Source organism: Octopus bimaculoides, chromosome 2 (assembly GCF_001194135.2).
Source record: "Octopus bimaculoides isolate UCB-OBI-ISO-001 chromosome 2, ASM119413v2, whole genome shotgun sequence".
NCBI lineage: Eukaryota > Metazoa > Mollusca > Cephalopoda > Octopoda > Octopodidae > Octopus > Octopus bimaculoides.
This window is the reverse complement of record NC_068982.1, coordinates 69,944,924-69,958,454: the sequence shown is the minus strand read 5'-3', so window position 1 is coordinate 69,958,454 and position 13,531 is coordinate 69,944,924. Positions and strand designations below refer to the sequence as shown.

The window sequence follows — 13,531 nt, the reverse complement described above, 5'->3', positions numbered from 1 at the left end:
TTATTCTTTTTAATCTAGCATACATTCTAGCATTTCATTCCCTTGACAACCTGCATTGTCTTCTTAAAGATATTATCGAGAGATCTAATAATATAAACTTGACATTCATTTAGAAATCTGGGAACTGTTTAAAAAACATGAATAATAATTTGTAAAACTGAGTTGGAAGATTACCAAAAAATAACTCACATGCCACAAACTTATAATAATTATGATGATGATGATGATGATTAAAAACCAATTGCTCAAAAAAAAAAAAAGAAAGAAAGAAATCTTTCATGATCATAATGATGACTACGATCATCATTGTCTTAATGTCTACTTCCCATACTCACACAATTCAGATGGAATTTGTTGAGGTAGATTTCCTACAGCTGGATGCACTTCCTGATGCTAACCCTCAACTGTAGCCAAGTAAAGTAATATGACCAGACATGTTTTTTACAAAAGATTGGAAATAAGGGAGACCTCTTGCATGATGGTGGCACTTGTTTACAACTATCATACAAAGTCGTGGCAAGGAGATAGTAACAAACACATATATACACACATACATGCACATATATATGTATATACATATGTACGCACGCACACACACACACACACAACAGGCTTCTTTCTCTGTCTATCAAATTCTCTCATAAGACTTTGGTTGGCCTGGGCCTATAAAAGAAGACACTTGCCCACAGTACCATGCAGTGGGACTGAATCTGAAACCATGCAGTTGGAATGCAAACTTCTTAACCACATAGCCACGTCTGTCTTCAATAAATCTAATTTGGCAGCAGAATCTTGGCTCTGGCCTCTTGCTAACTGTTACAAAGAAACATAAACACCTGAAGCCACTCACACTTCATATGCTTTCCAAAGCTATATCATCATGATTAATTTTTTCCCCCTTTCATAGCCAGCTGATCCAACTTGGAATTTGTAAAGGATAAAAAAAGCATCCTGAAGTCAGCATGTTCCAACATGAAAAAGAGGAAGAAATGCCAAGTGAAAGTAATATAAATAAAATTCTAGAGATAGTTTGCAATATAATTTACACTTGCTATAATGACATACTAAACTTTTGTTGACTCATGCATTGGGACATTGTAAAAGTAATTGAATCTACTTGTTTTGCACCTAAGTTGAGCAAGATACAATGTTGTTCTCTCCACCAGGTCATCACTGATAAATCTGAGCTAGAAATATAAAGCCTTCACATGAAACATTTTGTAATTAATAGAGAGAGAAACTCAGGCTTCTCTCTCTCATATTCACCCCGTCCTTTGACCTCTCATCTCTTACTCTTCTCTCTCTTTCTAGATAGGGAAGCTATGTAATCATCTCTTCAGCATGACACTTACCTGCACCTGTCCCTCTATCATACTTTCACATCCTTCAATACTAATACTATACACCACTAAGATCAGGGGACTTGTCTTCTGAGTTCTTGGTGACAACACCTGTGCAGGTGCCACAAAAAAAAAAAAATGCACCTGGTACACTATGTAAGGTGGTTGATATTACACAGCGTATTCAGCTGAAGAAGGCATACCAAGGCAGGTATTAGAGTTCAGCACAGCCCTCTGACTCATTGGTCCCTGTTGAACCATGGCAACATGGAAAAAGGGACATTAAATGATGATATGTATATGTGTGTGTGAGCATATGCATGTGTGAGAGAGAGTGTACATATGTGTATGTATACATACATATACAGATGTATGTGTGTGTTTGCATGTATTTCTCTCTTGTTCTACTGTATTTAAACCAACTAGGGTTTGTTTCCTGATTGAAGTAACACATAATACTCCTTATGATTTAGGTAAACAGGACTTTTTAACTTATTTAAATTAATTATGTATTACAATTAAGTAAGTATGGAATTAATGTTTATCCTAATGAAATAGCTGGTGAGCGTGATCAAAGTATGAACTATAAATTTATGCTTTTCTGATTTTTGCCTATGTATGTACAACATAATACAAGAGCTGTGAAATATATTAGATATTCATTTTATGTAGTACAAACATCATTTTCACTTGACAAGAGCATTTGTTGTCAACGGTTATTTCAAATGTCTACACATCAGTAGAACTAACCTTTTGTCTATTGATTAAAGGGTCAAAAGAACATATACTATCCCTGGTAAAATTCTCCATGGCTCCACTCTATCTAATTTATTATTGAATGAACTGCATACTGTCATTAACAGATAAACTGTGAGAGACAAATTGGCAGTCATTAGAGCAGCGTTCCTCAATCAGGGTTCTGTGAGAAAGAGCAAGATAAAATAATGCTAATTTCATGATTGTAATATTACTATACATGCACAACAAATTATTAGTTATTGTAATATTGTAATATAGACATTAACCTATCTAACCTATTATGTTATCAAAAAATATATAACCATTGAGGATATATTTAGTGATATCTGCAATTTATGGACACCCTATATATATATTTAAAGAAATGAAGCTAGTATGATCCACTGGATGTGTAATGTCAGTGTGCATAGATGACACAGTGTAAACACCCTGAGAGAAAAGTTGGACATAAGAAACATCAAATGTGGTGTGCAAGAGAAACGACTGCACTGGTATGGCTATGTAAGGATGAGGATAACTGTGTGAGGAGGTGCTATTCCCTGACTGTGGAAGGAACTTGTGAAAGAGGTAGACCCAGGAAGACATGGAATGAGATGGTGAAGCATGACCATCGAACATTAGGCCTCACAGAGGCAATGACAGGAGACGGAGACCTTTGGAAATATGTTGCGATTGAGAAGACCAGGCAACTAAAGTAAGATCGCAGCATGGCCGATGCCAGTGTTGCATGTCTGGCTCATTTAACAGTACCCTTGATGCATTGGGCGATATGATATGCTTGAGAAGACCTGTTGAGTCAAGCAAAACCAAAATCACAGCTGTGGCCAGTACCCCCTGACTGGCCCCCATTCCGGTGGCATGTAAAAGGCATCATCCGAACATGGTCGATACCAGTGTCCTCTGCCTGGCTCCCTGTGCTAGTGGCATGCAGAACACACCATGTGAACATGGTTGATGCCAGGTCCGCCTGACTGGCTCCTGTGCCAATGGCATGTAAAAAGCACTACCCGAATGTGGCCAATGCCAGTAATCCCTAACTGGCTCCCGTGCCAGTGGCATGTAAAAAGCACTATCTAAATGTGATCGATGCCAAGACCGCCTGATTGGCCACCATGCTGGTAGCATGTAAAAAGTACCATCCAAACATGGCCAATGCCAGTGCCCCTTGCCTGGCTCCTGTACTGGTAGCACGTAAAAAACACTATTCGAACGTGATTGTAAATTGCAATTTGGTAAATGGAAACTATGTGAATGCCTGTTGGTAGTGGCCATGGACAATGCACTGAGCCTGATGGTATTAATTTAAAGACAAGTTACAGCATACATAGATCAGAATTAGACTCCCAGACCCTTGAAACCCCAGGCAAAACACTGCACTGGATCCTATAGTATTTATTTATTGACAACAAACCACAGCATACATAGATCAGAATTGGGCCCCTAGACCCGTAAAGCCCCTGGGCAACAATCCAGCATGCCCATGCATAAGACAGTACTGGCCAGGGACATAATACAATACCAGTGATAGGATAAATTGCTAAACTCTTAGCTAGTTGTTCAGTACCTTGTTGAATGACCTTGTGCTCTAGGTTATTCAACCAAAATAATCAACACAGGTTTGTTATTATTTATCATATTTTGCCAGTACTGCTGTTCAAGGCCAAACATTTTCAGTGAACAGGGTTAACAAACTAATTTCAATCCTTCACTGAAAGCTTATTAGTGAGATGAAAATACAAAATAACTTAGTATAGCTACTCTGTTAATCTGTTCACTACTAAAGTAAACAAAAAACAAAACAAACATCTTTCATCTAGCAGTGTGGCAGTTATATTTTTATGGTATATTTATGATGTAATCTAAGTATAATTTAACCAAAAGCCTAATAAAATGAGAATGAACATTCTTGTTTTTTGTGCTTTATTTTTCAATCTCGTTCTTGCATATAAACATACTCGAATGTAAAAAAAAAAATACATCAAAATAATTGCAGCATATCACTTAGTCCACTAAGTACAAATTAATCCAAGCTTAAAAGATTTATTATAAGATACCAACTGAATTAATCTAGGCTGTTACCTCATGAAGTAGAAAGTAAATACATACAAAAATAGTAAAGAAGGGGGAAAAAAACTTATAAATTTGCTGTTTGCTGAAAGAAAATGATGCTAGTTTAAAAAATTTTCAGTCTAAAGTATTATCACTAAACATTCCAAGTTGAAACATTTAATGAAACAATTATGCTGATAAATATATGTAATGTGAGTGCGTATGTGCACAAATTTAGGAAAAAAATAAGTGTTGTAGTTTGCTTGAAGCATTGTAATATTGAAGAATGTAAAAAGAGAGAAAATAGACAGCTTCTAATAATGCAGAAAATTTAATAAAATCTTTGTATTGTGGGCTCAAAGTTCCATCTTCAGAAGAAAAGAACTCTAAGAAAAGTTCAGTTATGTAGGTCCAGTTAATCCATTCAAACTCTCCAGTGTTTATGTAAGATGGGCCCTGGAGCCCAAAATATAAAGATTTTATTAAACTTTCTGCATTGTTGGAAGCTGTCTTTTTACAGTCTTAGAAAGAAAAAAAACTTATTTGTAGAATAGTCATTATATTTGTAATGTTTATAGAAGAGGTGAGTTCAAGTCTCACAGGCAGTTTTCAATATTTTTCCATCCAAATATTTTACATGGTATTATTTATACTTTTATCCACCTTGGAATAAAAAGCAATACATTTTTTTCCAAAAGCATTTACCTAATTTTCTCATGTGATATGAACAATATGTCACAAATTTATATATCTGCTGGAATTTCTGGAACAAGGAGAATACAGATAAATATCCATCTACTTCTCTCTCTCTCTCTCTCTCTCTCTCTCTCTCTATATATATATATATATATATGGCACCTGTGCCCAGCATCGCCTTCCTGGCACGTGTAAAGACTTTCAAGCGAGATCGTTGCCAGTGCCGCTGGACTGGCTCCTGTGCAGGTGGCACGTAAAAGCACCCACTACACTCTTGGAGTGGTTGGCGTTAGGAAGGGCACCCAGCTGTAGAAACTCTGCCAAATCAGATTGGAGCCTGGTGTAGCCATCTGGTTCATCAGTCCTCAGTCAAATCGTCCAACCCATGCTAGCATGGAAAGCGGATGTTAAACGATGATGATGATGATAAAGGGAGGGCAGAAACTTAATATCTGCATTGCATGAAATAGCTTGACTAATGAATGAAGGGAGAAGCTCTATGGTTTTTGAAGAAGAATAAATTGAATATAGTTAGACAAAGAATGTTAACTTACAACAAAAACTGGACACAAACTTGGGCACTAAAAACATTAACTAGCATGGTCATATGATATGAATGAATGACATATGATAGGGAAAAAAGAGCTGATAGCTGATGTTTGGAAGATACTTATAACAAGTATAGAGCAGGCAAAAGTCATGGAACTTGAAAATGTTGGTGTCACAAATAATAAACAAAATTCAAATCTATGTCAAATTTTTGTTATCTAAATGAGACTTTTCGGCTTATAAATTAATGCCACTTTGTGATATTTTTCATGGTAGTAAGCAAACTAGATCCTTCAAGCTGCATAAGGAAAGAATGCTGTTGTAAGGGCTAATGAAGTTAATTTTTTTTAAAGAAGTGTCTATGACAGCTGTATGAAACTCATGATGATGACAATCTGTTATATTAATGTGCTAATGACGAATTCTTGTGATGTAAAAAAACCTGTCATGTGGAAGGAGAATGGTAAAAGTGTGTGTGTGTGTGTGTGTGTATGTGATAGAGGGAGATTCAAATGCACACCACTGGCCCACGCAGTGAAACAGATGATAATCAGCTGTATGCGTGAGTGGGGGAGTGGTACGCATGCATGCCATCAGCATGTGTGTGTGTGTGTGGGGGGGGTATCATATGATGAACAATGAAGTTAAAGAGGGGAAAAAATGAGAAATGCTGATCAAGAAAGAAGGCAAAATATGAACAATGAATGATAGACAAGAATACTTTGCACAGGCCTGAACAAGAAAACAGGCAAGAAGAGAAAGCATAACTGAAGAGAAAAGACAAGATCTCCTAGAAATTAATCAAAAGATTATGAAAGAAATGACAGGATATTATTAGAGAGTGGGGAGGTGTTTATGGCTGATTCTGTACCATGAAATGGGCTGTGGAAGTTCTACAGATATTGTTAGTTATGATAATAGTAACAACCAATTATAACAACCTCATTTCAAATCATCTTAGGCTTCTGTTTTGGTAATCATTTATTATGTTGTCAGTTGATGTGTAGCTGCTATATTATCCCACAACAATCTGCCTGTTACCCCCACACTGCAAATTCAAAGAAGTCTTCCAGTATCTACCTTCATACAAAATTATATAAGATGCATACACACACACAAATACAACTCATTTGATTTTATAGAAAAGGTTGAAAGGACAGATTTCATGGATCTCTCAATCCATGATTCGTAAGTTTATTAACTACAGTAGATATTTTGTTTAGTCTACTGGCAAAGACAATTTTCAGTTTCACTTTATTTTAAACTATAAGAAATGGGTACCAGATCACCAAAGGGAAGTTGCATGTAATAAGATCCAATCAAATGGAGAGATTCATCACAGTTTAATACTACTAATTCCACAGCCTTAAGTCCTTCGTGATTTTGTGCACTTTGCAACCAGAGGGTCTCGAGTTCAATCCCACTCTGTAACATCTTGGACAAGTGTCATTTTCCAAAGCCTTGAATCAGCCTGTACTTTGTGAATGAAATTTATATATAAGCCTATCAGTTAGACTGTACCTGTAATTCAAAAGGTACAGCCTTGTCACACACTGTGTCATACTGATTCTACTTGAGAATTACAGTAAGGGAACATATATCTGTAGAAAGCTGAGTTGCTTACACTTTAATTTAGGAGCAGGTAATTCAACTGAATTCTCATCATTGAACAGAGGTCCACTACCACAAATGTGTTTCAAAATTATGTCTTGTACATAACGTTTTGTAAATGCAATTCATGCACAGTTTTCCCTCAGTGAAAGAAATAGACTAATATATCACAATTATTTTGGCACAAATACTACAACTACTGCTCCTACTATTATTATCAGGTTTATTTTTATTTTTGATTTTCTTTCAAAAAAAGCTGATTTTATCAAAAAAGATCTTATTATGTGAATGAATAGTGAATAACTTAAGCAGTTACATTAAGGCAAATAAAGATTATATAAATAAAAGGACGTAACTAAATAGCATCATCTATGGCCCATTTAACTTAATTAACTGAACTATGAACAGGTAACACTTGAATTGCTTATGTAATATACCTTTAACCCTTTTGATACCGACCTGGCTGAAATCGTCTCTGGCTCTGTATTACAAATGTCTTGTTTCCAAAAGTTCTGAATTAAAATCTTCCACAAAACCTTAGTCACAATTTATGTTTCTAACACTAGCTTAATGGTAACTAAGTTATTTTACTAGATTCTTTGTTATATTTAAAATTAATTGAAAGAAACACAGAACATCTCAACAGAAATATGGTAACAAAAGGGTTAAACTATTTCTAGTCTGATTATCATAGTAGTACAGTATATTTTTATCTCTTTCATTCCTATTTATACCTCATACTTCTGTGTCCTGGTACTCAATCGCACAGTCTAAGTGAACTATCCGTGATAACAGTTACTCTGAAATAGTTTAACTGTTACAGAGAATGTCTTGTGTTCTGTATTGTAGTGATGCAACACGTGTTTGCAGAATATTGGAAATGAATCACATTCATTTACAACAATCACATGATATCAAGACAAGGACACACACACAATGGGTTTCTTTCAGTTTCTGTTTACCAAATCCGTTCATAAGGCTCTGGTTATTCTAGGGCTATAGTGGAAGACATTTGTCTAAGGTGATGTACAGTGAGACTAAACCCAAAACTATGGGGCTGGGAAGCAAGCTTCTTAACCACACAACCAAACTCAGAGTAGTGACAGGTAATGTAACATTATCCTTAAGCTCTACTTAGGCTACACATGTAGCTTTAACAGATGATGCAGGTTCATTGGTTCAATGAAAGGGAAGGTGTCATGACAAAGAATATAAATAAAATAGATGATGATGATAATGAAACCTGCACTGAATGAACTGAAATGGAAGACATCTGCAGATGTTAGTCAGAGCATGGTATATGAGTTTGAACAGGAAGTACCATGGCAAAATACTAAAATAGGATGAGCCAATGAAGGAGCTTCTATTTTGTTGCTCAAACTATTAGAAATATCTTACAAATCACTCCCTGATCACCTTCTACACTCTCGGAGTGGTTGGCGTTAGGAAGGGCATCCAGCTGTAGAAACTCTGCCAGATCAGATTGGAGTCTGGTGTAGCCATCTGGTTCGCCAGTCCCCAGTCAAATTGTCCAACCCATGCTAGCATGGAAAGCGGACGTTAAATGATGATGATGATCATGTTGCACCCTTTCCTGACACTTTTGATTAGAGGTGTGCTCAGTTAGGGCCTGTCTCGGGCTGAACAACAACAAAAACATCAAGGAAGCTACAAGAGGGAGAGGAAACAACAGGGTTCTCGAGCCAGAAAGTGATGGACAGGCCCATAGGAAACCATAGCAAAATTAGTATAAAACTAAATTAGTTCAGATAAGATAGAGATTAAATTTATACAAAGATATGTGCCACATCAAAAAAATAAAATCCCAGCTAAATTTTATCTGACTCAATCAATGTTGACTTCACATTTTATTTCCCAGTGTCAATAAACTAAATTATTGATATAATACATGTGTTAAAATTTATATATTTGGTATGTTTAATTTAATGTTTGATTTAATTAGATTTGTTTACAAGATTCAATCATCTATTAAATCAATCATTGCCTTCTCCTTATCTCTCTCCATAACATTCACCAGATACCTGATGTCCTTCAATTTTCATAATAGTTTCCATTCTTGAATACTTGTAGATATTGATGTCTACAGTTGGTTGGTGACCTGTTGTGTAGCTGCCTTGATCTTACTGGTTGCAGTTGGATCTTGGTTAAATTCCACTAATTCAATAAGAATGGCCATTAACCCTTTAGCATTCAGATTATTCTGACAAATGTAATGCCTATTTATTCTCATTGTTTTGAATTAATCAAGCATTATCTTGTAGCTTTGAGATTTTGCTGAGGTAACTGCTAATTTTTTTTAGAATGAGATTGTAGGGTAGGTGTGAGAAACCAGATCTGGCCATTTTAAACAAAAAACAGGTAGAATATTTTGGCTGGATATGGCTGGTTTAAATACTAAAGAGTTAAAATTTTTGGCTAAGGAATCATTTAAGCAGTTTGGGCATAACTGTTTTTGCTAGCCAACAGAATGTTGGCAAAAACTGTCTTTGATTCACTGTTTCTTATTCGGTTTATTTGAAGCAGCCTTTATTTCCAAGGTATTCCCATATGCCACCCAGGAGATGCACGTCTTTGATGATCTGACATTAGGCCTACTAAACAACCATAACAACATTATGAAAATAAAAGCTAAGAAATGATGTGAGGAGATGTAGAGATATATTAACCTAAAGATCCCAGCTGTGAAGTGGATAATTATGTATTTATTGGGTCATCCCATAAATAATGCAGTTTTTTTCAATTGCATGAACTAAAAGTTGGAGGGGGACGGGATAAACTACCTGCATCAGCTTGCTATAAAAGCAGGTTGTAATTTTACCTTGTACTTATTCTTAGTGCAAGTTTTCAAGGGTGCAGTTCGATTTTAACAGTTATTTTTTCAAAGTTATAATGGAAGCGACAAAGGAGTATATTCAGCATATTTTGCTTTATGAGTTCAATAAAGGCAGCAATGCAATGGAAAGTGTAAGGAATATTAATGCAGTATATGAGGATTGGACAATAAGTGTAATAAGCCAGTGTCAATGGTGGTTCCAAAAATTCCGAGCCGGAAACTACAGCCTAGAAGACGAGCCTTGTCCTGGAAGGTCTATAGAGCTTGATATCCTGCAAACCCTGTTGGAACAAAATCCCATCGTAACTGTTGAAGAACTAGCACAGAAGCTTCGATTTGATCATTCAACCATTCATTGACACCTGCATGCCTGTGGAAAAGTCAGCAAATTGGGTCAATGGGTTCCTCACAAACTTTCTGAGTCTAACCACGTGCAGAGAGTGAATGTGTGCTCTTCTTTGTAGCCACGTCTCACAAATGAACCTTTTTTGGACCAAACAGTGACTGGTGACAAGAAATGGGTTCTCTATAAAAATGTCAAGTGCCAAAGACAGTGGGTAGGGAAAGAAAAAACTCTGGCACCCCAGGCTAAAGAAGGTCTTCACCCACATAAAGTGTTGTTATCTGTTTGGTGGGATATGAAAGGTTTAGTCCACTTTGAATTTTTTAACCCAAACCAAACAATAACAAAGGAGATCTACTGCAAGCAGCTTGAGCAACTTAAGTCAGCAATAGAAGAAAAACAACCATCTTTGGTTTCAAGATGAAAGGTGTTCTACCATCAGGATAATGCTCGGCCGCATACAGTGAGGATGACATTCCAAAAGCTGGAGCAGTTCGAATGGGAAACGATGCCCCACCCACCATATTTGCCGGACATTGCCCCATCTGATTATCATTTATCCTGCAGTCTTCAAAATCATTTGGACAGAAAAAATATGAATTCTCTAGACTAGGTCAGAATAGTACTAGAGGAGTATTTTTTCATCACAGACAAGTGAATTTTGGAAGAGGGGCCTTGCAAGTCTACCAGATAAATGGAAGAGCATTGTAGAAAATGAAGGAGAGTATATTTTAGATTAAAAAAGAACTTTGTTTATTTTAATTTTGAAAAATAAAAGAAGTACAAAAATACTGCATTGTTTATGGGATGATCCAATATAATATGAAATAGTCTACTAACCCCTCATCTGTTTCATTGATGATATCACAGGCGTCCAGGAATAGAGTCCAGTTTTCGGATGCCTGGGAGCCATCACTAGCTTTTTCTGTAATAAAAGAAAAACATGCATTATTTTACTGATATGTTATACTGTGATTAATTATAATTAATAAAGCCTATAAACACACTTATTGGTTGTTGTTTGTTTATATTTCACTTGAGCATGTTTATAAGCTTCATTAGTAATGAATTTTACTAAACATAACAAAATTAGTTCCAACAAAATTCAAAATTATTGCAGATTATGAAGAATTTGCTGAAATTTAATTAAGCAGCAATATAAGTCATTAAAATCAGAATGAAGCATTAGTTAACCACCATACATACTTAGATAAAAGCTGATATAAAATGTAATCTACATTTACACAAGACTGCAACCTTAAATAAAAATCTTTAGACCAAAGTTTCTACCCAAAATGATATCAAAACAGTTTTATGTGTTTTTCTTCCTGCATTACATTTCTCTTAGCACTTGGTCTTCATATATTTTACTTTTTCTAATCACTGGACTGTGGCTCTATGGGGGCAACACCTTGAAGGATTTAGTCAAAAAATGGACCTCAGTACTTATTTTTTAAATCTGGTACTTATTCTATTAGTCTTTTATTGCTGAACTGCTAAGTTACGGGGGAGGGGTAGCAATAAACACAAACAAAGCAACACCGGTTGTCAAGCAAGCAGTGGGTGGGGGACAAACTCAATCAGAAAACCACACACACAATGATAATGGACTTCCACAGTTTCCATCTACCAAATTCACTTACAAGGCATTGGTTGATACAGGGCTATAGTAGCAAACACTTGCTCAAGATATCATGCAGCAGGATTGAATCCAAAACCATTTGGGTGCAAAGTAAGCTTCTTAACCACACAGCCATACCTGCACTAACATCTTGAAAGCTGTTAATCACATTATAAAGAATAATCTACTAGTAAGACTTACTCAAGCTTTCTAATACATGTCTAACAATTTTGTTATTTGAGTGCCTAAAATGCTCCACCTTCTAGATTTTAATCCATATCTTTAGAAAGTTAATTCAAAGCCACAACAGTAATTATTTACCTTCTAATTAATATCCCAATCAGTAAATCCTGTCACATGCCATTTATGTGCACTTTTTTAATCAGTAGAAATTCAATGACCACCTTATGAGGCAAGACAAATTTAAAAGTAAAAAAAAAAATTCCAGTGATTTTTTCTTTTTCTTTTTGTAAACATCACATAAGCACAGGTGTGGCTGTGTGTTAAGAAGATTGCTTTCCAACCACATGATTCTAGGTTCAGTCCCACTGTGTGACACCTTGGGCAATTGTCTTCTGTTATAGCCTCAGGCTGACCAATGCCTTGTGAGTGGATTTGGTAGAAGGAAACTGAAAGAAGCCTGTTATATATATATACACACACACACACATATATTTATATATATGTGTATATATGTACATCTATGTGTATGTGTCTTTGCATCTGTGATTGTTCCTCCCCCGTCACCACTTGACAACCAGTGTTGGGGTGTTTACGTCCCTGTAACTTAGTGGTTTAGCAAAAGAGTCTGATAGAATAAGTACTAGGCTTAAGAGATAAGTTCTGAGACTGATTTGCTTGACTGAAACCCTTCAAGGCAGTGCTCCAGCATGGTCACAGTTAAATGACTGAAACAAGTAGAAGAAAAAAAGAAAATCACATCCACCTTTCTTTCTAATATCTACTGTTAAATATTTTCCCAAAGCTACCATAAGGTGGGGAGCTGGCAGAATCATTAACCTGTTGACCAAAATGCTTAGTGGCAGTTCTTCCTAGTTTTTATGTGCCAAGTTCAAATTCTGCTGAGCTTAAGTTTGTCTTTCATCTCTTCGGGGTCAATAAAATAAAGTACCAGTCATGTACTGGGTTCAATAAAATAACATACGCGTCAGTCAGTCAAATACTGGAGTTGATAAAATGAAATATGAGTCAAGTAATGACTTGACATCTTGCCCCAAACCTTACAATAGATCGGCATCCTATTCAGAGGAATGTGGTGATTATACTTATACACCATCAAAACTGGATAATTGGACTTATGAGTCCTAGGGCTCAAGGATAAAAAAAAAAGAAGCTACCAATGTATATTTGGAAAATTAAGGCTAGAAGCATCAAGCTTTAACAATTTTATAATATTTTAACATTTTGGCTATTGTTTACTATGACTTTATCAAAAACCAAAGTATAGTTGATACCTCATAATTGCAAAAATGTGATTAACTGGGTAACTTTTTAAACATTGAGTCATCTAGCACCAAGTCTACATAAAACTGATCATTTAATTACATATGCAAATAAAATAAATTTCAGTTAGTTGTAGGGCAGCTGTCTTTTATTACAGATCCTAACCAAAGCTTTGTGAGTTGATTTGGTAAGCAGAAAGTGAAAGAAGCCATATAAATATAAATATATATATATATATATATATA

The 13,531-nt window shown here is 35.7% G+C and overlaps 1 protein-coding gene across 3 annotated transcripts in view; it reads right to left on the bottom strand.

The window, feature by feature from the left end:
• LOC106869232 (target of Myb1 membrane trafficking protein) overlaps nt 1-13,531 on the bottom strand; it is a 152,423-nt gene that overhangs the window by 91,465 nt on the left and 47,427 nt on the right. For all 3 annotated transcript variants that reach the window (XM_014914881.2, XM_014914882.2, XM_014914883.2), the window contains exon 2: nt 11,042-11,126. In XM_014914881.2, coding sequence (XP_014770367.1) covers nt 11,042-11,126 — 85 coding nt within the window. The remainder of the gene's footprint in view (nt 1-11,041; nt 11,127-13,531) is intronic.